At 33.2% G+C, this 19,931-nt stretch overlaps 2 protein-coding genes across 7 annotated transcripts in view; one reads left to right on the forward strand and one right to left on the reverse strand.

Moving 5' to 3' along the window:
• SMARCAD1 (SNF2 related chromatin remodeling ATPase with DExD box 1) overlaps positions 1-19,931 on the forward strand; it is a 75,960-nt gene that overhangs the window by 49,825 nt on the left and 6,204 nt on the right. For 3 of the 4 annotated variants that reach the window (XM_025873458.2, XM_025873461.2, XM_025873459.2), the window contains exons 10-23: positions 1,782-1,981; positions 7,477-7,567; positions 10,175-10,274; positions 10,967-11,026; positions 11,126-11,201; positions 12,279-12,414; positions 12,902-13,039; positions 14,779-14,874; positions 14,967-15,084; positions 15,296-15,417; positions 16,874-17,062; positions 17,559-17,677; positions 18,577-18,759; positions 19,794-19,903. In XM_025873458.2, the coding sequence (XP_025729243.1) occupies positions 1,782-1,981; positions 7,477-7,567; positions 10,175-10,274; positions 10,967-11,026; positions 11,126-11,201; positions 12,279-12,414; positions 12,902-13,039; positions 14,779-14,874; positions 14,967-15,084; positions 15,296-15,417; positions 16,874-17,062; positions 17,559-17,677; positions 18,577-18,759; positions 19,794-19,903 (1,738 nt within the window). Of the gene's footprint in view, positions 1-1,781; positions 1,982-7,476; positions 7,568-10,174; positions 10,275-10,966; positions 11,027-11,125; positions 11,202-12,278; positions 12,415-12,901; positions 13,040-14,778; positions 14,875-14,966; positions 15,085-15,295; positions 15,418-16,873; positions 17,063-17,558; positions 17,678-18,576; positions 18,760-19,793; positions 19,904-19,931 lie in introns of those variants that run through there. The other variant, XM_073891971.1, reaches the window with a different exon arrangement.
• Positions 1-19,931, reverse strand: part of HPGDS (hematopoietic prostaglandin D synthase) — a 68,403-nt gene that overhangs the window by 12,816 nt on the left and 35,656 nt on the right. For 2 of the 3 annotated variants that reach the window (XM_073891973.1, XM_025873464.2), the window contains one exon: positions 9,151-9,257. The exons of the other annotated variant lie outside the window; for it this stretch is intronic. The gene's annotated coding sequence lies outside the window, so the exon portion shown is untranslated. Of the gene's footprint in view, positions 1-9,150; positions 9,258-19,931 lie in introns of those variants that run through there. 3 annotated transcript variants of the gene reach the window in all.

Below are 19,931 nucleotides of genomic sequence, written 5' to 3' on the forward strand. Positions count from 1 at the left end.
TGGGAGGTCACATTGTGATTGTTAATGTTGCCCTTGTGAAGATGAAAAGTCGTGTACAAATAACTTTGTATTTCGCAGTGCCATTTTGTGAAGTGCTAATAAGTTTTTGTTTGGTTTTTTAATCCTGCGGTATAATAACAACATGGCTTTGGAATAGAGTGGAAATTTTATTTCTTTCCAACTTTTTCTAAGTTAGATATGAAAAAGTATATTATTATAAATGCGTTTTTGATGAAATTATCTTTGTATATCCCATAAGTGTTGAATTTGTATTATTTGAGCTTCTCTGTGAATTTAGATACACTGATCACAAAGATTATTTAGAGTTGTTAATGTGATTCTTGTTGTAACTTGAAAGAATATGCTAAATAAGATGACATGAATCAAAATCATGTAGTTTTATTTTAACAGGTGATTTTACTCTAGTTTCTTTCTTTTTTTTTTATAAAGATTTTATTTATTCATTTGATACACAGAGATAGAGCATGAGCAGGGAGAGTGGCAGAGGGAGAAGGGGAAGCAGGCTCCCCGCTGAGCAAGAAGCCCAATGTGGGCCTCGATCCCAGGACCCTGGAATCATGACCTGAGCTGAAGGCGAATGCTTAACCATCTGAGCCACCCAGGCACCCATTTACTCTAGTTTCTTTTATTCATTTCTGGATTGTGGGATCTCTCTTTTTGCCCACCAAGGTTTTTAGTTTTTAGACAGCTATGGGCCTTTCTGTTCCTCTTCACTAAAAGTATTTTTTTCTTACAAGGTTCTTCAGGATATTTTTTTTCCAGCTGTCTGTATGGAAAAGTTCTAATTCTTTTATAGCTTTTACATGATCAAGTTTTCAGTGTCTTTTTTTTTAAGATTATTTATTTTAGAGAATGTGCAGGAGTGGGGGGAGGGACAGAGGCAAAGGGAGAGAGAGAATCTCAAGCAGCCCCACCGAGTGTGGAACTGACCACAGGGCTCGATCCCAGGACCCCATGATCATGCCCCAAGCCGAAACCAAGAGTCAGACGCTCAACCGGCTGAGCCACCCAGGTGCCCCTCAGTGTCTCCTTTAAAAAAATAAATACAAATACATTTTTGAAAAAAATGCTTTGAGCTTTCACAAAAAAACCATTTATACAAGTGTTGTATTGAAATTGACTTTTTAAAAAACTTTTATCAAGTTATTTAATTGGTTGTAGTTAACTTTTGATTCATGCAGTATCTTTCCAAATAATGGTCTCAGTTTAGGAGCAAAAATTTAAGTGGCAAATAATAATTGAGGGTTTGAAAGTTCAAGGGGTGGTGCTTTGATAATAGGGAAAAGTATGTTTAGGAAGATTAATCATATGATAATATGTTATAGTCATGGGAAGTGACAAAAATGGAGGCAAGATTTCAGGTATACAATTACTATATTTGGTGCCATGCCTTTGGTGATAAAGATGAATCTGAGATTTTGAAAACAAAACCTCATAGAAGACATTAACGATTACTTGAGAGTTTCTCCTATAAGAGAACAGCTACTAGGGGCAAAGTAACTAGCTTGAGATTGAGATTGTGCATTTTGGGGAGAAAGATACATTTTATTTCAGTATGGTGAGTTTGATTTATCAAAGAGAAACATGGAAATTCAAATGTAAACATGAAGAAACAGGTTCTCTTATCTCTTAGCACTTGATTTAAGGTCATTAGTAAAAGTTTAATTAAATTAACAAAATTTTTTCCCTTAAAGAAATGGATACTGGATTTGTATTTACTAGATCCGAACTATTAAATTATTTTTCTTCTTATCCCATAGTTCACAAAGATGTCCAAAACTAATGGCTTATCAGAAGATTTGATATGGCATTGTAAAACACTGATCCAAGAAAGGGATGTAGTTATAAGGCTTATGAACAAATGTGAAGACATTTCAAATAAATTGACAAAGCAAGTTACCATGCTCACTGGAAATGGTGGTGGATGGAACATAGAACAACCCTCCATTCTAAACCAGAGGTAATATTTGTTGTACTTACCTATTTCTTACTTTATCTCAGCCGTGTAAAAATTCTGAACTTACTTCTGTATTGTGCCTAGGGAACTTAAATGTGGACGTTTTATGAAAACTAATGGTAGAAGGGAAGCCCAAGGTTTCCTATAATGATACATAAGTGATATAGGAATTGTTTTTTTATCAATACCCCCCCACCCTGCCAAGGGTATTTACTCCATTATATCATAAATTAGAGGGAGCAAATGTTAATGATCTTATGTAACCTGTGTTTTCCTTGTCTGATGACAGATAATTTCATATATAATCACAAAAACTGAAAAGCTACTTTTAGCCACCCCTTTACGCAGTACGGTGCTTCAAAAAGTCAGCTGCTTAATTGCATCAATGAAAAAAATTTGTCTTAGCTCAGTTTCTTTTTAGTCATAAATAAAATGAAATGATTAAAATATCCTGTATCTGTGATTTAATGTTTTAAATGCTTTAAAAAGCCCATATTTTTAAATCTCTTTTTGGAGTAGAAACACATCAAAAATGAAAAGGACACTTATTAAATAGATTATATAAGGAAAGATTATAAAAAGTGTATTTCCCAAAACTGCTACTGTCAGTATAATATCTTGTCAGAATTCTTACAAAAAATAGACACTAAATTATTTTCAATAAAAAACTCATACAACAACCAGTGCATATTAAAATGGCATTTTATAATTGTGAACACCCCCATTTTGCATGGTGTTGGGATATTGGGTTGGGGAGATTGTTTTGAACTTCCTTTAAAAGTTTATTTTTAAGTGGTTTGGGGACTCAGAACTATTTAGAATACTTCCTTCGTAAGAAATGTATAAAATTGTTTACTGTGGTAATATTTATAGTGACAAAAACATGAAAACAGTCCAGTTTCCTAAAATCAGAATAGTTAGAATGAATTGTGGTATGAATAGTTAGAATGGATTATGGTATATCCAAGCTATGTAGTGTTATGCAACATTAAAAATAAGTTACATCTGTTCAGGATATTTCTGATAGGTATTTAATAAGATTAGCACTAGGGCCTCATTAAAAGTAATTACCTTAGTTGGTGATTTTATTTACTTCTTTTAGCATTTTTCTAGTTCATGATCAAAGCATATTTGCTGATCATTGGTTAATTAAAAGTCAAGGTATGGTTACTGGCCTTTAATAGTAAGCTACAATCTTTTCTGTGCCCTTCTAGGGTGCTATGGGATGGTGTAGGGAAACGTGATGCAGTTCCCACAAAGAAGCTCTTTTCTCTGTTGCATAGAAAGAACTATGGCCATGTCAGCAAATTCATCTCCTAAAAGTGTAGTTGGAGCTGCTCCTTCTTGTTCTACAGCATTGGATATGGGGAGTTCTTCACTCTACAAGACTTACCCAGTTGAGTCTACTTTATCATAATTTGGATTTTAAAAAAATCAAGTGCTTTATTGCATCACTTAAAAAATTTCTCTCTTAAACCCACATCTACAAAGTCCTGTTACTTGTAAATAGTATGATCAGGTAATAAAGTATCCTTTCCATTAGGCTGAGTAATTTTTTGATGAAATATATAATAGATGAGAAAAATAGCTCTTTTTTAAAAGTGCTCTAGCCCAAAACATCTTCTAAACACCTGTGTGGTAGTTTCTTTAGAGTTTATTTAAATGCACTTTTAGGGGGTGAAATTTGTTGTCTTGGTTTTTATTTTTAGCCAAGGTAAGAGTTACACAAGCAGTTTTACTTGGTATACTGGCCAGGCATCATTGCTGCTTAGCATAGAGACATGCAAAGTAGTTGCCTTGCCTTGGGAAAGGATTTACTGGCATGGAGGAAAATGTTAAATTATCCTGATGACTAAGCTGTCCCGCATTTCTTAACAGAACCAATTCTTTTTAGCAAAATTATGTTAACTGTTTATTTTCTTACTACAAATTTATGTGAATTAGAACAAAAAAATGCCTTTTAGAGATTAAGGACATAAGACATACCACATCCTTAATAAAAATAAAATCTTTGCAGAGGAAAATAAAATGTCTTGCATATATCTCAAAACCATTACATTCACAATTTTTATTTTAAAATGCCAAAACTAAAGGTGCCTAAAGTTGAAATATAATAGTGTGAGGGAAAAGGAAAAAAAATCAGTTATGTCTCCCTTTTTATTCCTACTGTTAATGTAGCCATCTCAAATTTTAGCTTTTTATCTAAAATATATTAGGTTTAAATTGTTTTAACTGAAAAGATTTCTTAGGTGTTCAATGTAAAATATATTTAATTATATGTGTCCTGTCTTTTCTGGGCTAAATCTACCCAAGGTTTTTCTGATTTTGTTTGTCCCTCAACTTGACGAGATGGTTTTCTGTCCTGTTCTAAACAGTTGCTATGAAGCCATTTGACAGTGATGTGAATGCAAATCAATACTGCAGATGTGATTTGACTAACTCAAAGTACTATGATGGAAATATTTTAGTAGTTTGGATACTACTATTAGTACAAACTAATGTTGTAGTAGTATTTTCAGCAACTATGTTACACTTACGGGACATAAACTTTTGGTCAGCTAGTATCCCTAAACTTGTTTCATATGAACTGCTTGCAACAAGTCTCCCTAGACTGTTTCTGCATTTTAAACTCAAAGTTAGCATATTGTATGGGTTCCTGTTGTTTCCATTTCAGGCTTTTCTCACCTTTTCAAAATAATTTTGATACTAGATTCTCTGGCAGGAGATTTAAACCTAATTTAATTTTCACTCAAAAGAAATCATAACTGTCTGGAATGATTTTTTTTTTTCTCCTGACAAAACAAGTAACTTCAGAATAATGTGCTGCTTTGTTTTCCCTCATGATCTCAGAAAAATTAAAATCATAAAATCATTTTTTTTTTCTTAGGAGGTAAAAAACCTTCAGTTTAAAGATATTTATAGTCTGCTAATGAGAAGAGAGCACTTAACTAATTCAGAAGGCTTGGGCCTTAGTTCTTGCCATTTGGGTAACCCTGGACAGGTTAAATTCTTATCTTTAACTGGTAGTTGGGGTTGATATGCAGTCATGAAAATTCTTAGAAAACTATAGAATGTCAAAATAAATTGAGTAAATGGAAGGTACAGTTGTACAACATCTAAATATTAGATCCTGCTAGAATACATCTTCCCTGTTTTAAAAATTTGTCATAACAAGTGAATTGGATTTCAAACGTCTTTGTCAAAATTGCATTTTCATTGATCTTTTGCATTCTGAAGAAAGGATCTGTTGATGGACAGCACTGTTGGGATACTAAGCAACAAAAAGTTATTTGTAGCTTAGGTAAATCCAGTAGATAGTGCATCCACACACAAATATGTGTGTGTATATACACATAAACAAGCGCACACACACACACACACATATATTTTTTAAAAAATATTACAATATAACAAAGTTATTTAATGTCCTGATCAAAAACAGCTACCAGAGCTGCCTTGTGATTATGGATGAAACAGTTTTATTTGGTCGAAAAATTCTGTATAGTAGATGCTTCTCAAAATTCCTTCATCACTTTTTAAAGTTTTATGTGTAGTGAAGAATATTATAACAGTAATACTAGTTTCTCAATATTTCTTGGCCACTCGTGATAGATTGACATTGGAATAGCATACTGGCCCTTTGATGCATTAATAAATGGTGTGCTGTGCCTACCTTATCAAGTTTCATCATTTTCATGAAATGGGAACTTATATGTCTGGGATGACTAAGGCCTTGGGAAGGACTCAAAAATACTCAGTTCTGACCATAGAGTGGGTGGGTCAGAGAGAAAGAACTTTTTCATATTTTCTGTTTAAGGGATGAGCTCTGGATCAGACCTGGATTGGATACTGTCTCTGCCACTCCAGACATGGATTTGGATAGCAATATGACCTTGGACAAGTTACTTACCTTCTCTGAGTCCCAGAGATGGTCTCATCTGTAAAATGGGGATAATAATTTTATTAGCTTGATAATGTGGATTAAATGATGAAATAATGCATATCAAGCCCATAGTATTGTGTCTGGAATAGAGTAAATATTCCAATATTAACATTTACTTTCACCATTATTGTAGTAGAAAGAATTCATTTGGATTTGGAAATCAAAATATCTATGGTAATATGTTTTTATTTATTATTACTTTTGTAGTGGCAGTAGAAATTATATTGGCCAATAAGTAAAGGACATTTTAAAAATCACTACAAAGACTTCAGCAATACTGCTGGTTTTTTTCCTACCAGTACTTTTAAGTTTTTTTTAATGAGAAATGTTGTGTAGATTGCATACCTCACAGTTGAAGCATAGATTCTGATTTAAGGTGGAACTCTTTCTACCCCAGCTCTTTTACCCATGTTCTAATTAAAGTATATTGATTTTAGAATTTGGCCCTTTATTTTATTTTACCATAGTTAGGTCCAGACCCCTTCCTTGTGTGCAGATAGGATGTGTGTGATAGGAAATTAAGGGGACAGCATGAACGCTGGAGAACGAGAGGCACATGGCCTTATCCTAGCTTTTTGTCTTAATACGGGCTGTGTGCTTACCTAGTGAGTATGAGAATAAACTGCCGAATGAGACAGACAGACTTAGTTTAAATCTTAGCCTTCCATAAAACACTTTGTAGCTATGTAGCCTCAGGCAAATTACTTAGCCTCAGGCTTTTGATCTGTTTAGAATGATGATAAAAGGCTATCTTTATAGGATGTTAAAAGATTAAATGAGGTGGTACTTGAAAATGATATTTGTGTGTCTGTATATAATTATGTTTATTAATAACTACTATTAGTTTTTAACCACTTGAACTTTTAGGGAAAAAAATATAACTATTCATCCTTTATAACCTTCTATATTACCTTCCAAGCAAGTTATTTCCAAATTATGTGTTTACAAATTAAATGAGATTTTGACACTGGCTTGCTCCTTTCTACTCACTGATGCTAATTGATGACTAGCAAATTTCCATTCATACATAGTTCAAACACAAATATACACCTTCCAGAATTACACATTCTACTGATATTAGAGGTGATTGACATTTATTCAGTCATTCCAGCAAAGGCACATTAAGCCTGCGTTGTTGTCCTAATACTTGAAGTTCCTTAATGTGGTAAAATTCAAATCCGTACAATACCATTTTCTAGTATAAATATTAGGTTAGTAATATGTTACCATAATTAATATTCTGATCATTTATGGAATTAATTTGGTGGCATTACATTATGACTGAATATGGAAATGGTCTTTTATAATTCTTATAGCCAGAAAAAACAGATCAATACAAAATAAAATTTGAAAAAATTGAAAAAAATGTATTGTGTTTTGAGCTAATTTTCTTAACCATGTGTAAATAGCTTGTATAACATAAGGTAAAAGGTAAGACTAGACATAGTTATTTCAGTTTTTGTGTGCACTGTAAACTTAACCATCATGTCAGAAAACTAGTAGAGAAAACTAATAGAAGTACAAATCCATAATATTTGGTAACTCTCTTTACCAGTTTGTCACTCAAGCCATATCAGAAAGTTGGTTTGAATTGGCTGGCATTGGTACATAAACATGGACTTAATGGCATTTTGGCAGATGAAATGGTAAGTACTACTCTGTTTTTAGGATTTGTCATTAAAAGGCATTCTTGCTGTCATTTAAAAAATAAAAATTTCCGTTGACCCCTGTAGTTTACTGCTCTCACTTTAGTATTTTAATACCCCAATCACCTCTTCTGATTTTCTGTTGCTTCTCTTAGCTCTAGCCTCCTCATTGCCTCCCAAAATGAAAATGGGCTTACTTCCTAATTATCAAATTAATAAATATATGTGTTTTAAAAATTAGACTATATAAAAATACAAAAAAGATCAAGATCACTCATATTCCTACCACTTTGAAATAAGTATTGTTTTGATGTGTATCTTTTCAGATTATTTTCTCCTGCAGGTGTGTGTGTGTGTGTGTGCACATACATATACACATATGTATAAAATACTGAAAAATTTTGTTATATGTGCTTTTCTATAGCTACCTTTAAAATTTATAGATAACCTATAAATAAATCTGCACATTTATCAAATTTTATAGATATCTATAAATCACACATTTATCAGCAACATCATTTCAGCTGTTTTACTTTTGTTAGATGTCTCTGAGTTTCTGTTTTTTCCCAAATCACATTTGCTTGAAACTAAGCTTAGGAAGTTCATTATAGCCTGGTTCAGGTATTGTCACATAGAAACTTGACCTTTACTCTAACCTAATGTCCTTTGTCTTTTAAAAAGTTTATTAAAAATTAGTCATATTTAGTGGAGAAAATGTTTATTAAATACACATATTACATTGTGTATTACATTATTAAAATAAAAATTAACATAGTGATCTTTATTCTGTAGTTAGCTTCTAATAATCTTTTGTACTTTAAGACTACTCCCACACAAGGGCGCTAGGTGGCTCAGTCAATTAAGCATATGCCTTCAGCTCAGGTCATGATCCCAGGGTCCTGGGATCAAGCCCTACATCGGGCTCCTTGCTCAGCGGGAAGCCTTCTCCCTCTCCCACTCCCCCTGCTTGTGTTCCCTCTCTCGTTGTGTCTCTTTCTGTCAAATAAATAAAAAATCTTTAAGTTAAAAAAAGAAAAAGACTACTCCCACACGTATATCGTACTGTCGTCAAAACAAGTGCTGTTTATCTGATAGAAAACTAAATAATTATGCAGGATTTCAAAATAGTTATGGAATTAGATACAGAACATTACAGTTGTGGAAAGCTGGACTTGCGGATCAGATCTGGGTTTGATGCCCCAACTTTGCCTCTCATAGGCTAATCCTTACCAGATGAGGTATAAGATGTGAAACTTGTTGTGACCTGTAAAGCACTGTATTTATAAGTTAGTGTCTTGCTTGGTCTGCTAGGACTCCCCTAATAAAAGACCAAAGACTGGGTGGCTTAAACAACAGAAATTTATTTGTCACAGTTGTGGAGGCTGTGTCTAAGACCAAGGTGTTGGCTGGTTTGGTTTCTCCCGAGGCCTCTCCTTCATTTGCAGGTGGTGGTCACCTTTTCACCATGTCCTCACATGTCTTTTTCTCTGTGCGCACACTTCCCTGGCATTTCTTTCTCTTAAGATGGGGATTGGGTCCCCATCCTTGTGATTTCATTTAACCTTAATTACCTTCTTTAAGGCCCCGTCTCCAAATACAGTCACATTGCAATATAGAGCTTCAAAACATGAATGGGGCAGTGAGGGCAGTTCAGTTAACAGTTGGTAATGTTTAGCTCCTCCCCAGTAGCCTTTAAAAACAAACAACAGAAAAAAACCCTTCATTGATGTATAATTTACTTGTAGTAAAATGCACAAATGTTCAGCTTAGTGATTTTTTACATATATGTGCCCCTGTGACCACCCCTCCCCAGATCAACATTTCCATCGTCCCAGAAAGTTCCCTCATGCTCCTTTTCAATCATTACCACCACCGCTATTTGGACACCTATAACCATAGATTATTTTTTTCACATTTTGAACTTTATATAAAGAGAGCCATATAGTATATACTGTTTGTTTCTGGTTTGTTTGGTGCATGATACTGAGTTTCATCCATGTTCTTATATATATATAAGTAGTTTGGTGTTTTATTGGCATGTGGTAGTCCCTAGTATAAATATGCTACAACTTGTTTATCCATTCTCCTGTTGAAGGACATTTAAGTTATTTCCAGTGTTTGGCTATCATGATAAAACTACTGTCAACATTCTTACCCAAGTCTCTTTGTGGACATATGTTCTTATATCTCCTGAATATACTCTTAGAAGTGAAATTGATGGGTAACAAGGTAGGCATGTTAAAATCCAATTAGTCATTGGAACATTGTTCTTAATCTATCCAGTATGTATTAAATACTTGTTTTATATAAAACAGTTACCAACATTATGTCCTTTATATGCATTGTAGAGCTCTTCCATATTCATGTGTGTCCCATTTTTACTAGCAGTTAGGATACATCCTGCTCATTAAGCCAAGTTATAGTATATTTGGAGATTATGATCTGTTTCATCTGTCACTGAGAACTAAGAACATGGTAGAAGTCTCATAGGGTTGCATTTTGGGAAATCAAAAATAAACCAGAAATATTATTTTTCCTTTTGTGTTTTCCAGTATTTTTTGTTTGTTTTTAAACTTCATATATTGTCTTTTGAACATTTAATTTTAGGGCCTAGGAAAAACTATTCAAGCCATTGCATTCCTCGCATACCTTTATCAGGAGGGTAATAAAGGTCCTCATTTGATCGTTGTTCCAGCGTCAACTATAGGTTTGTACTACTGTGAACAATCATACTTGACTGTATAGTGTTTTATACAGGGAAAAGAAAAACTGCTTATGTGTGATTTCTTAGTTTGTGGAGGTGAATATAATTCTGTGGTCTCCTTACACTTTTTCCCCCTTTGTGTATGTGTATGTACTTGTGTTTGTACAAGACGTCTTTTTAGTAGATGTCTTTTAAAAGAAAATAACTCAAATACAAGTCAGTTACTCAGCTTTTAAATTATTATGCCTCAAGGACCATCGATAAGATCATTTGTTTTTGTAATCTTTTTGTTTTAATGAAAAAAATTGTTTTAATGAGTAATTTAAGAGAAACAAGTGCTTTTAAATTTTAATTAAACATTTATTGAATCAGAAAGTAAACAGTTCATCCCACTGAAATTATGTAATCGATTGGATGTAGACTAGAGTAAGTGAATGTATGTATGAACATAATCCAAAAAAACTCTTTAAATTGGAATTTAATCATCCTATAAATATAATGGTTGCTCCTTTGCCTTTTGTTTTATGCCTTCTCAAAATTACTTTAAACATCAGGAGTAAAATTGTGAAGGGTCTGTGATTTTTTTAAAAATCTTGTATTATTTTGCAAAAGAAAAAATTCTGTATAGAATTCATTTCACTGCATATACCTAACCTATTTAGCAGATGCAAGTAATACCTCTCTTGTTTCCTTAGATAACTGGTTAAGAGAAGTTAATTTATGGTGCCCCACTTTAAAGGTGCTCTGTTACTATGGTAAGAATGTCATTTTGCCTTAATTGGAAATTTCTTTAAAATCCTAACATAAAGTACATTAAATATAATCAATATGCATGTGTTGTTTTTAAATTGTAGGCTCTCAAGAAGAACGTAAACAGATTCGATATAACATCCATAGTAAATATGAAGAATATAATGTAATTGTGACCACGTAAGTATGGAGAAAAAAAATAATTGGGGGGAGATACTGTGTAACCCTTATATTTAAAAAAGTATTTAAAATATGTTAGTAGTAATATGAAGGAAAGTTCAGGCTTTCCTGAGAAAAAGTAATGGAATGACTCATGTTGAGTATTCAGGCATTTTTCAGTTTTTTACTAGTACAGCAGGTGACTGATAGTGGCTATAAAAAGGTTTTGTCCACTTGATCAAAAGCATAGTTTTATAGGACTCTTTCTGTTAAACTTCAAGTAAAATTGAAGATATCCCACCAAAATGATTCATAATATTTGTAACTTATAAATGTTAATTATTAATAATTATTAAATACAGTGGAATCTCTAAATGAAAAAATTGAATTAAAATAAAAGGATGGAAAATAAAACTTTGAATAAGTTAGTCATTATTACTTGGTAGTAACCGTTTAGCATAAATACCTAGCAGAGAACTTAATGCTGTCATGTTACATTTTTTAAATATAAGTTATTTCAGGTTCATATTAACTGTCAGTATTTAGTTATTATTTCCATCTACTGACTTCTGTAGGAGGCCATGATTAAAAGATGAATCCAAAATTCATCTTTTCTCCTTAAAATGGACTTCATTTTATATATAGTCTAGTACTGCTAGCTACTATTAACTGTTTTTTCTTGGATGTGTTCTACTAGTTTAATACAGTTGTATTATGTTCTTAACAAATGTCATTTCAAGTCCTTTTTTTCCCCACTTTTGTTCTGAAAATATAACAGTTCATGAAGCAAAGTGTGTAACAGTTGCATATAACCTATAAATCATACCCAAATTGGCTTCTTCTTAGTTGTGTAGAAGTTGTCTAATTATAACATTAAAATTTTCCTTTACCTGCGCATTGCAGCTTTTATAACTTGGTTACATGTACATAAATAATTACTGTATAGAAGTGCGTCAGTATTTATTTGAACACCAACTATGTCTAGTGGTATCTTTCAGGTACTGGGTACTAGAAACGTAGAAATAAAAATAATTTTAGAAAACATAAAGTCTCACTGTGGTCCAGGCTCTTTAACCTTTTTTTTTTTTTTGGTGACAGGTATAATTGTGCAATCAGCAGTTCTGATGATCGTAGTCTGTTTCGACGGCTGAAACTTAATTACGCGATTTTTGATGAGGGCCATATGCTGAAGAATATGGGCTCCATCCGCTACCAGCACCTTATGACAATTAATGTAAGAGTATTTTGTGAATTTTTCCAATTATAACGAAGTTACGTGTTTTAATGTATTTAGTATTTTATATCAGGGTCAGTGGACTTTTTCTTTAAAGGTCCCAATAATAAATATTTCATGTCTTGTGGGTCTTCTTCTGCGACTTGTTCTTTGCTTTTGTTTTTGTTTTTGTTTTGTTTTATAACCCTTAAGTATAAAAACCATTTTTATTAGCTCATGAGCCTCAATTTACCAGCCCTTGTTCTATATGATAAACTTTATGAATATCAAATATAATTAAGTTACCTACTTATAGAATGAAACCATGAGTTTTCACATTCTACCTTAAAGTACAAGATGATAATTTTTCTAAATTAGTAGTCTTTCATCACAGAATGTTACATTATTAATAATGGTTTTAATTTTTTCCCCCTACTGAATAGTATAGACAGGAAGGACTTAGCTCTTTAAAAAAAAAAGAAAGCTAATCCAAATTTTACTTTCACAGGCAAATAACCGCTTGCTGCTCACAGGCACACCTGTACAGAATAATCTGCTAGAACTCATGTCCCTATTGAACTTTGTTATGCCACACATGTTTAGTAGTAGCACCAGTGAAATACGAAGAATGTTTTCTTCTAAAACAGTAAGCATACGTTTATATTTTCTCCCAAATATGTTACTTTTTGTTTTATATAGGCCACTCTTCTCTTTCTTGTTTTCATAGTATATACGTGATATCAATTAAGTTTAAGTAGTTGATATCCCTGTACTTGGATGACTTGGGAAGTCTGCCAAAATACCATGGGAAATAAATTGGTGACTTCTGTAATTGATATCCAAAAGATTTGGTTTTAATATCCTAATTTTCTGAAATGACACTTTTAAATTAGTGGAGTGTTCAGATATATAATAGGTGGGGAAAGTTTGGTCATTGCATTTACCTTATTAAAATTTGGTAAATTAGTAGCATTTCTTTATAGGTAAACTGTAGAACTGGACAAAGGTAGAATATCCAGAAAACTCCTGTACTGGGAAATATGTTTTGAAATAAAAGTCCATAAATTTAAAAGTAGCACTTTTTTTTTTTTTAATTCATTTATTTTAGAGAGAGAGCGTGAGGGGGTCAGGTGGAGGGGGGAAGCATGCAGAGGGAGAGGGGGAATCTCAAGCAGATTCCTGGCTGAGCCCACGACCTGGAGGCCACAACCTGAGTCAAAACCTAGAGTCAGACGCTCAACCTACTGTGCCATCCAGGCACCCCAAAGTAACAATTTCTTACAGTTACACTTAAATTCTATATAGAAGAAAATCTGGTTAATTTTCTCCATGTTGCTTAGAAAAAGTACAGCATAGGGGAGCCTGGGTGGCTCAGTTGGTTAAGTGTCTGACTCTTGATTTCAGCTCAGGTCATGATCTCAGGGTCTTAAGATCGAGCCCAACTTCAGGCTCCGCACTCAGCGTGGGGTCTTCTTGAGATTCTTTCTCTCCCTCTCCTTCTGCCCCTCCCCCCCCGCATTCTCTCTCTCTCTCTCTTTCTGTCTCAATAAAGGAAAGAGAGGAAGAAGGAAGGAAGGAGGGAGGGAAGGAAAAATCTTGTAAGAAAGAAAAAGTACAATATAAAGAAAAAGTACAGTATAGTGTTCAGGAACTCCTACTAAATTCTCCAGTACAGCAATGTTTATGTAGATTCTTGACTGTCTCCTAAGTCACATATACTTTGCAGGAATTCTCTTATGATATTCTTCCACTGCACATTAACTGCCTTTTAAACTTTCACTGATGTATTCACTCCCACTTGATGGCCTAGTAGATTATAGAATATGGAGGACTTCTTCACATCTTAGAATAAAATTCCACTTCTTTAATTTCTCCAAAATTAACAGGCCTTGACTAGGAACCATCCCTGTGTTTTAGAACACATGGTGTACATCACCTGCACTAGCTTTCTTTTGGGGTCATTTTTCTAGAAATAAATATAAGTTTTCTTGTCTATCTCTTCCCCTTCTCCTCTTCTCCCCACCCTGTTAAAACACACACACACACACACACACACACACACACACACACACACTTTCATGAGAGCTCTCTGATAATTAGTTAATAACTCATTAGTTATGACTTAAACTTCTGGACACCATCCTAAGGCAGTTCAGTTTTATTAGCTCAGCAGAGTACCTAAAGCCTCAAAATACATATGGAGCTTGAAGAGGTAGGTTAATAGCCCAGAGTTGAAATGTGAAATTCCATTTAGAATGAAGTGAGTTTCTGTGGAAAATAACTCAGAGATTGTAGTGAGGTTGATTTTCATGTTCGGTAATACTGTTAACTCTGATCATTTAAGTGAGTAATTTCTAAAAGGATGTGTTCTTTTTTTTTACTTAGAAATCAGCAGATGAGCAAAGTATATATGAAAAGGAGAGAATAGCACACGCAAAACAAATTATAAAACCATTTATTCTCAGAAGGGTAAAAGAAGAGGTAACTTATCTGCATATTTATTATGATGATTGTTTTTTAAAAACCTGTTTTCTTTATTTGAATGATCTTTTTAAACTGTTTTCCTTTCTCAGGTTCTCAAGCAGCTACCCCCCAAGAAAGATCGAATTGAATTGTGTGCAATGTCAGAGAAACAGGAGCAACTCTATTTGGGTCTTTTCAACAGATTGAAAAAATCTATCAATAACATGGGTATAATCTGATTTTCACAATTGCATGTGAAAAATAATCCTGTACTGGGGCTACATTTTGTTTAGTCATGTTATAGTGGGATTTGCTCATTTTTAAAAATTACTTAGAATTTGAAGAAATAATTTTAAACTTTTTGTTTGCATTGAGATGTATTTTAGCAGACAGCTGTCAGCTTGGGTTTTGTTTTTTTGTTTTTAATGTGTGCTCACAGAAAAAAACACAGAAATGTGCAATGTCATGATGCAATTGCGAAAAATGGCCAATCATCCTTTATTACATCGCCAATATTACACAGCTGAAAAGCTCAAGGAAATGTCGCAGCTTATGCTAAAGGTAAGGATTTCATATTGTGTTAACACTAACCTTTATTAACGCTATTAAATGTAAGGTTAAATTGTTAGGCTAGCTAAAGATCAGTTGAGCCTAATGAGCATATTGATCCATTAACCCCATATTTAAGAAAAGCATTTTTAAGACAAAGTTCAAGATAATTTCGGGGAACATAAGAACCAAGGGGATTGACAGTCTGTGTTAGGAGTCAGCAAACTATGGCCTTAGGGCCAAACAGGACTGTGGCTATTTTTATAAAGTTTTATTTTAACACAGCCCCATCTTTCTGTTGCTTTTTTTTGGTGACTGCTTTCTCAACACAGACATACCTCAGAGATACTGCAGGTTTGGCTCCAGACCACTGCAAGGGAGTCAAATGAATTTTTTTGTTTCCCTGTGCGTATAAAAGTTATGTTTACACTGTACTGTAGTCAGTTAAGTGTACAGTAGCATTATGTCTAAAAAAATGTACGTACTTAAAAAATACTTTGTTGTTAAAAAAAAGATGCTACTGTCATCTGAGCTTCCAGCAAGTTATAATCACTGATCACCATAACAAATACAATAGTAATGAAAAAGTTAGAAATATTTTAAGATTTACCAGAGACACAAAATGAGCAATATTGTTGGAAAATGGTACCAGTCGACTTGGTCGACACAGGGTTGCCACGAACCTTCAATTTGTAAAAAGCGCATTATCTGTGAAACCCATACACAAAAATGAAGCAAGGTATGCCTGTACAAGGGCAGAGTGGAGGAGTTGCAGGACAGATCACTGTGCCCTCAGAGCCTCCTGAGATGTTTACTGTCAGGCCCTTTATAGAAAGTGTGCCAGCTCCTGATTGAGACTGCCATAATGCACTTCTTTATTTTACCAAAAGGATCCCTCAGATTTTATGTCCAGGGCAGTGAGTTGTTTATCTCCATTTGTTTTCTTCATTATATTTTGTCTATAGTTTTATTAATCTTTATTTTTGCCTCATTCTCCCTCAGCACCCTCCTATAGTTCTCCTTTATAGATCTTTGTGTTAAAAGCAACTATTTGCTTTTTAAAATGTTTTTATATTATTTTAAATTTATTATGGAAATTTTCAAACATGAGAGAATTGTATAATGAAATCCTCTGCCCATGTAACCACCCATTTTTTTTTAGAGTTGTTACCTAGAATGATGCTACTCTTGTTTCATCTAGATCCCTCCCCATGATTATTGTGAACCAAATTCTAGACATTACTTCATCTCTAAATATTTCAGGACATTGTCCCTAAAACAATAAGGACATTTCCACCTTTATTGTACCTAAAATAATGAAATTATTTTCCTTTGTTAAATTGTACCATGTAACGTGCTTTTTAGCTACTTAATATTTTATCAGGTGTGAACAATTTTATTCGAGTGTTCTGGTCATATTATAAATTATCTTCATTTTGAAGTGTGAATTGTTCTATTTTGTTTTAAGGAACCTACACATTGTGAGGCTAACCCTGACTTGATCTTTGAAGATATGGAAGTTATGACAGACTTTGAATTACATGTACTTTGTAAACAGTATAGACATATTAATAACTTCCAGTTAGACATGGACTTGATTTTAGATTCTGGAAAATTCCGAGTTTTAGGATGCATCTTGTCTGAATTGAAACAGAAGGTAATAAAGAATGCTACTCCTCTTGTATTTTTCCAATTAAACTTCTTTAAGATAATTCTGGCATGATTTGACTTTCCTGAAGTTTTAGCCTATATCTATTATATATGTTTCTAGAAATTAATGCTTTGAACATTTAGAGGATATTATTTGGGGATATGTTTTCCTGATTACTTTTCCTCTATTGAGTCTGAGAAAGAAAAATAGAAGTTAGTAGAATACACCATCTGTATTGATTTTTTTTTTTTTTAAAGATTTTATTTACTCATTTGACAGAGACAGAGCGAGAGAGGGAACACAAACAGGAGGAATGGGAGAGGGAGAAGCAGGCTTCCCGCTGATCATGGAGCCCAATGCGGGGCTCGATCCCAGGACCCCAGGATCATTATATAATAGACGTTTGCTGTGATCACTTGATTTTTGTTAAAGAAGCAGTTGATCATTAGATTCTTAGAATTTTATTTTTCCATGTATCTAATCCATATATGTATTTTCACAGGGTGATAGAGTTGTATTATTTAGCCAATTTACCATGATGCTGGATATTTTAGAGGTTCTCTTAAAACATCATCAGCATAGGTACCTCAGATTAGATGGGAAGACTCAGATTTCTGAAAGGTTGGTATATTTCACTTTAGTTTCAGAAAATCTCCACCTCACCTTTAAATAAGAGTAAATGTTGGAATTTTAAATGTATATAAAGCATTTGATTGGATTGTATTGCTTTTGAGTCTTTTGTGTGGTTATTTCAAACCATTGTCTTAAGATGAAAATTTTCTAAGTTTTTGATCTGAATTGCATAGAAATCTGTTTCGATACCTAATTAGAATGTTTTGCCCTTTAAGACTCATTCAAATCCTTGAAGCACCTTACCTTTAAACCAAGATTGTTTAAAAAAACAAAAACCAAGATGGTTTTAAAATCTTGGGCTTTTCGTATTTTAAGAGTAATTGAGTAAGTTTGGTTTGTTTATTTTTTTAATTCCCAAAGATTAAAAGATTGTCTTAAAAAAAAAAGGAATACTTTTTCTAGTGTGTTTAAACTGCATTACATCTTTAGGTTTATTTTTTATCAGCCAGAATGATTTCTTTTCCCTGCATTAAAGATAGAAGTCATGCTAAAAGGGAATACACTGCTCTTTTTGATCTTGAAATCTTTAGTTCATCTGGTATCAAGAGCAGCCACTAATAGACTTCTGAGAAGGCTAAAGATTGAAAAGCCATATGCAAAATTTAGGTAAGCCAGAAGTCATTAAACAAAGGAGAAGATAACCCTTTAGCATTACTCAAACCCAAATAGTTGAATTAAAGTGAGAATTAATAGAAAGAGAAATGGAATGGAAAAGAACTTGGTGAATTTGGGAAGGTCTTTCAGTAAAACAACTGCAGGAAAGGTAACTATATTGCCAAGAGCATGTATTTACATCTTCAGGGTTTTTTTCCATGTAGTGTGATTGTTTTTTCAGTTTTAGTTGTATACATTTTAGTGAAATTTAGCCCAATACGTTTATCTTATAGGATTCACCTAATTGACGAGTTTAATACCGATATGGATATCTTTGTGTTTCTGCTGTCAACAAAAGCTGGTGGCCTAGGAATAAACCTCACTTCAGCGAATGTTGTTATACTTCATGATATTGACTGTAACCCGTACAATGACAAACAAGCAGAAGATAGATGCCATAGAGTAGGCCAGACTAAGTAAGTGTTTTGAGTTGAAATTTATTTTTAACTAAATGCCAGTTTAATTTGTATATAATAGTAGAATATAGTCTGTCAGTGTCCTGCTTCAGTGTTTGTATTTTCAGCAAAGCATGGCTGCTGCTATGTTTCATACCAGCAGTGTTGAATGTGAACTTCACTATATATCCTATTCATTTTTAGTAGTTAAAGCAAAATAACCTCCCACCTCACCCCAGTCAGTTCTGCAGCTGATGAAAACAAAATATTACCAATGGTTCAGCCCCTCTGAAAAATATTAGTAGTTAAAAAGTCTTGTTAGATCCCTTAAGAGCCAGATAGACAGTAAAATGTATACTATTGCTACCCTGTTATCCTTTAGGAACTACATTATTTGAGTTGTAGATATTTTAGGTGAAGGTTCATTTTGACATTGGACCATAAAGAGGTGCTAATACCTATAACTCAACTCTATTTTCACATGTAAGTAGTGAATAATCAGTGTTTTCTGTGTGGAGTGTGTTACTGTATTTCCAAAAGATATTGATAAATTCATTTATGAATCAGATATTATCTGTACCTATTATGGGACTAAAACTTCTGTGTAATCCTTGTACTTCACTATGCTTTCTTACTTTTTATACTGAATTATTTAGTGGAACCTGACAAGCAAAGCATGTTCCTTTTTATTTTTTTAATTTATTTTTATTTTTGTTTTTGTTTAACATGTTCCTTTTTAAAATGAGTACCTATCTGAACCCAGACTGTTTGTTGTAGTAAGTTTTACCAATAATTTTTGGAGTACAGATATCTTGGATTAATAAGAAAGATTGTTTAGAAGTTACATGCTCAGAAAACGCCAATCCCAAGTTTGAATAAAAGGGAATTGAAAGTTATGGATATAAAAAAAATAAAATAAGGTAAAGTTATGGATATATTTGTTATACAATCTTCAGATTATTCTTATTGAACTCTTAAGATGTTTTATATAGCTTATATGTAGCCAAATAATTTTATATTAAGTAACCAACGGACATATCTTCTGTTTTCTTTAGAGAAGTACTAGTTATAAAATTAATAAGCCAAGGGACAATTGAAGAATCCATGCTAAAAATTAACCAACAGAAATTGAAACTAGAACAAGATATGACCACAGTTGATGAAGGTAAGTTGTTTGTAAACAGAACCATCAG

Source organism: Callorhinus ursinus, unplaced genomic scaffold (assembly GCF_003265705.2).
Source record: "Callorhinus ursinus isolate GAN/ISIS: 27379988/994484 unplaced genomic scaffold, GSC_fseal_2.0 scaffold4, whole genome shotgun sequence".
NCBI classification, from domain to species: domain Eukaryota; kingdom Metazoa; phylum Chordata; class Mammalia; order Carnivora; family Otariidae; genus Callorhinus; species Callorhinus ursinus.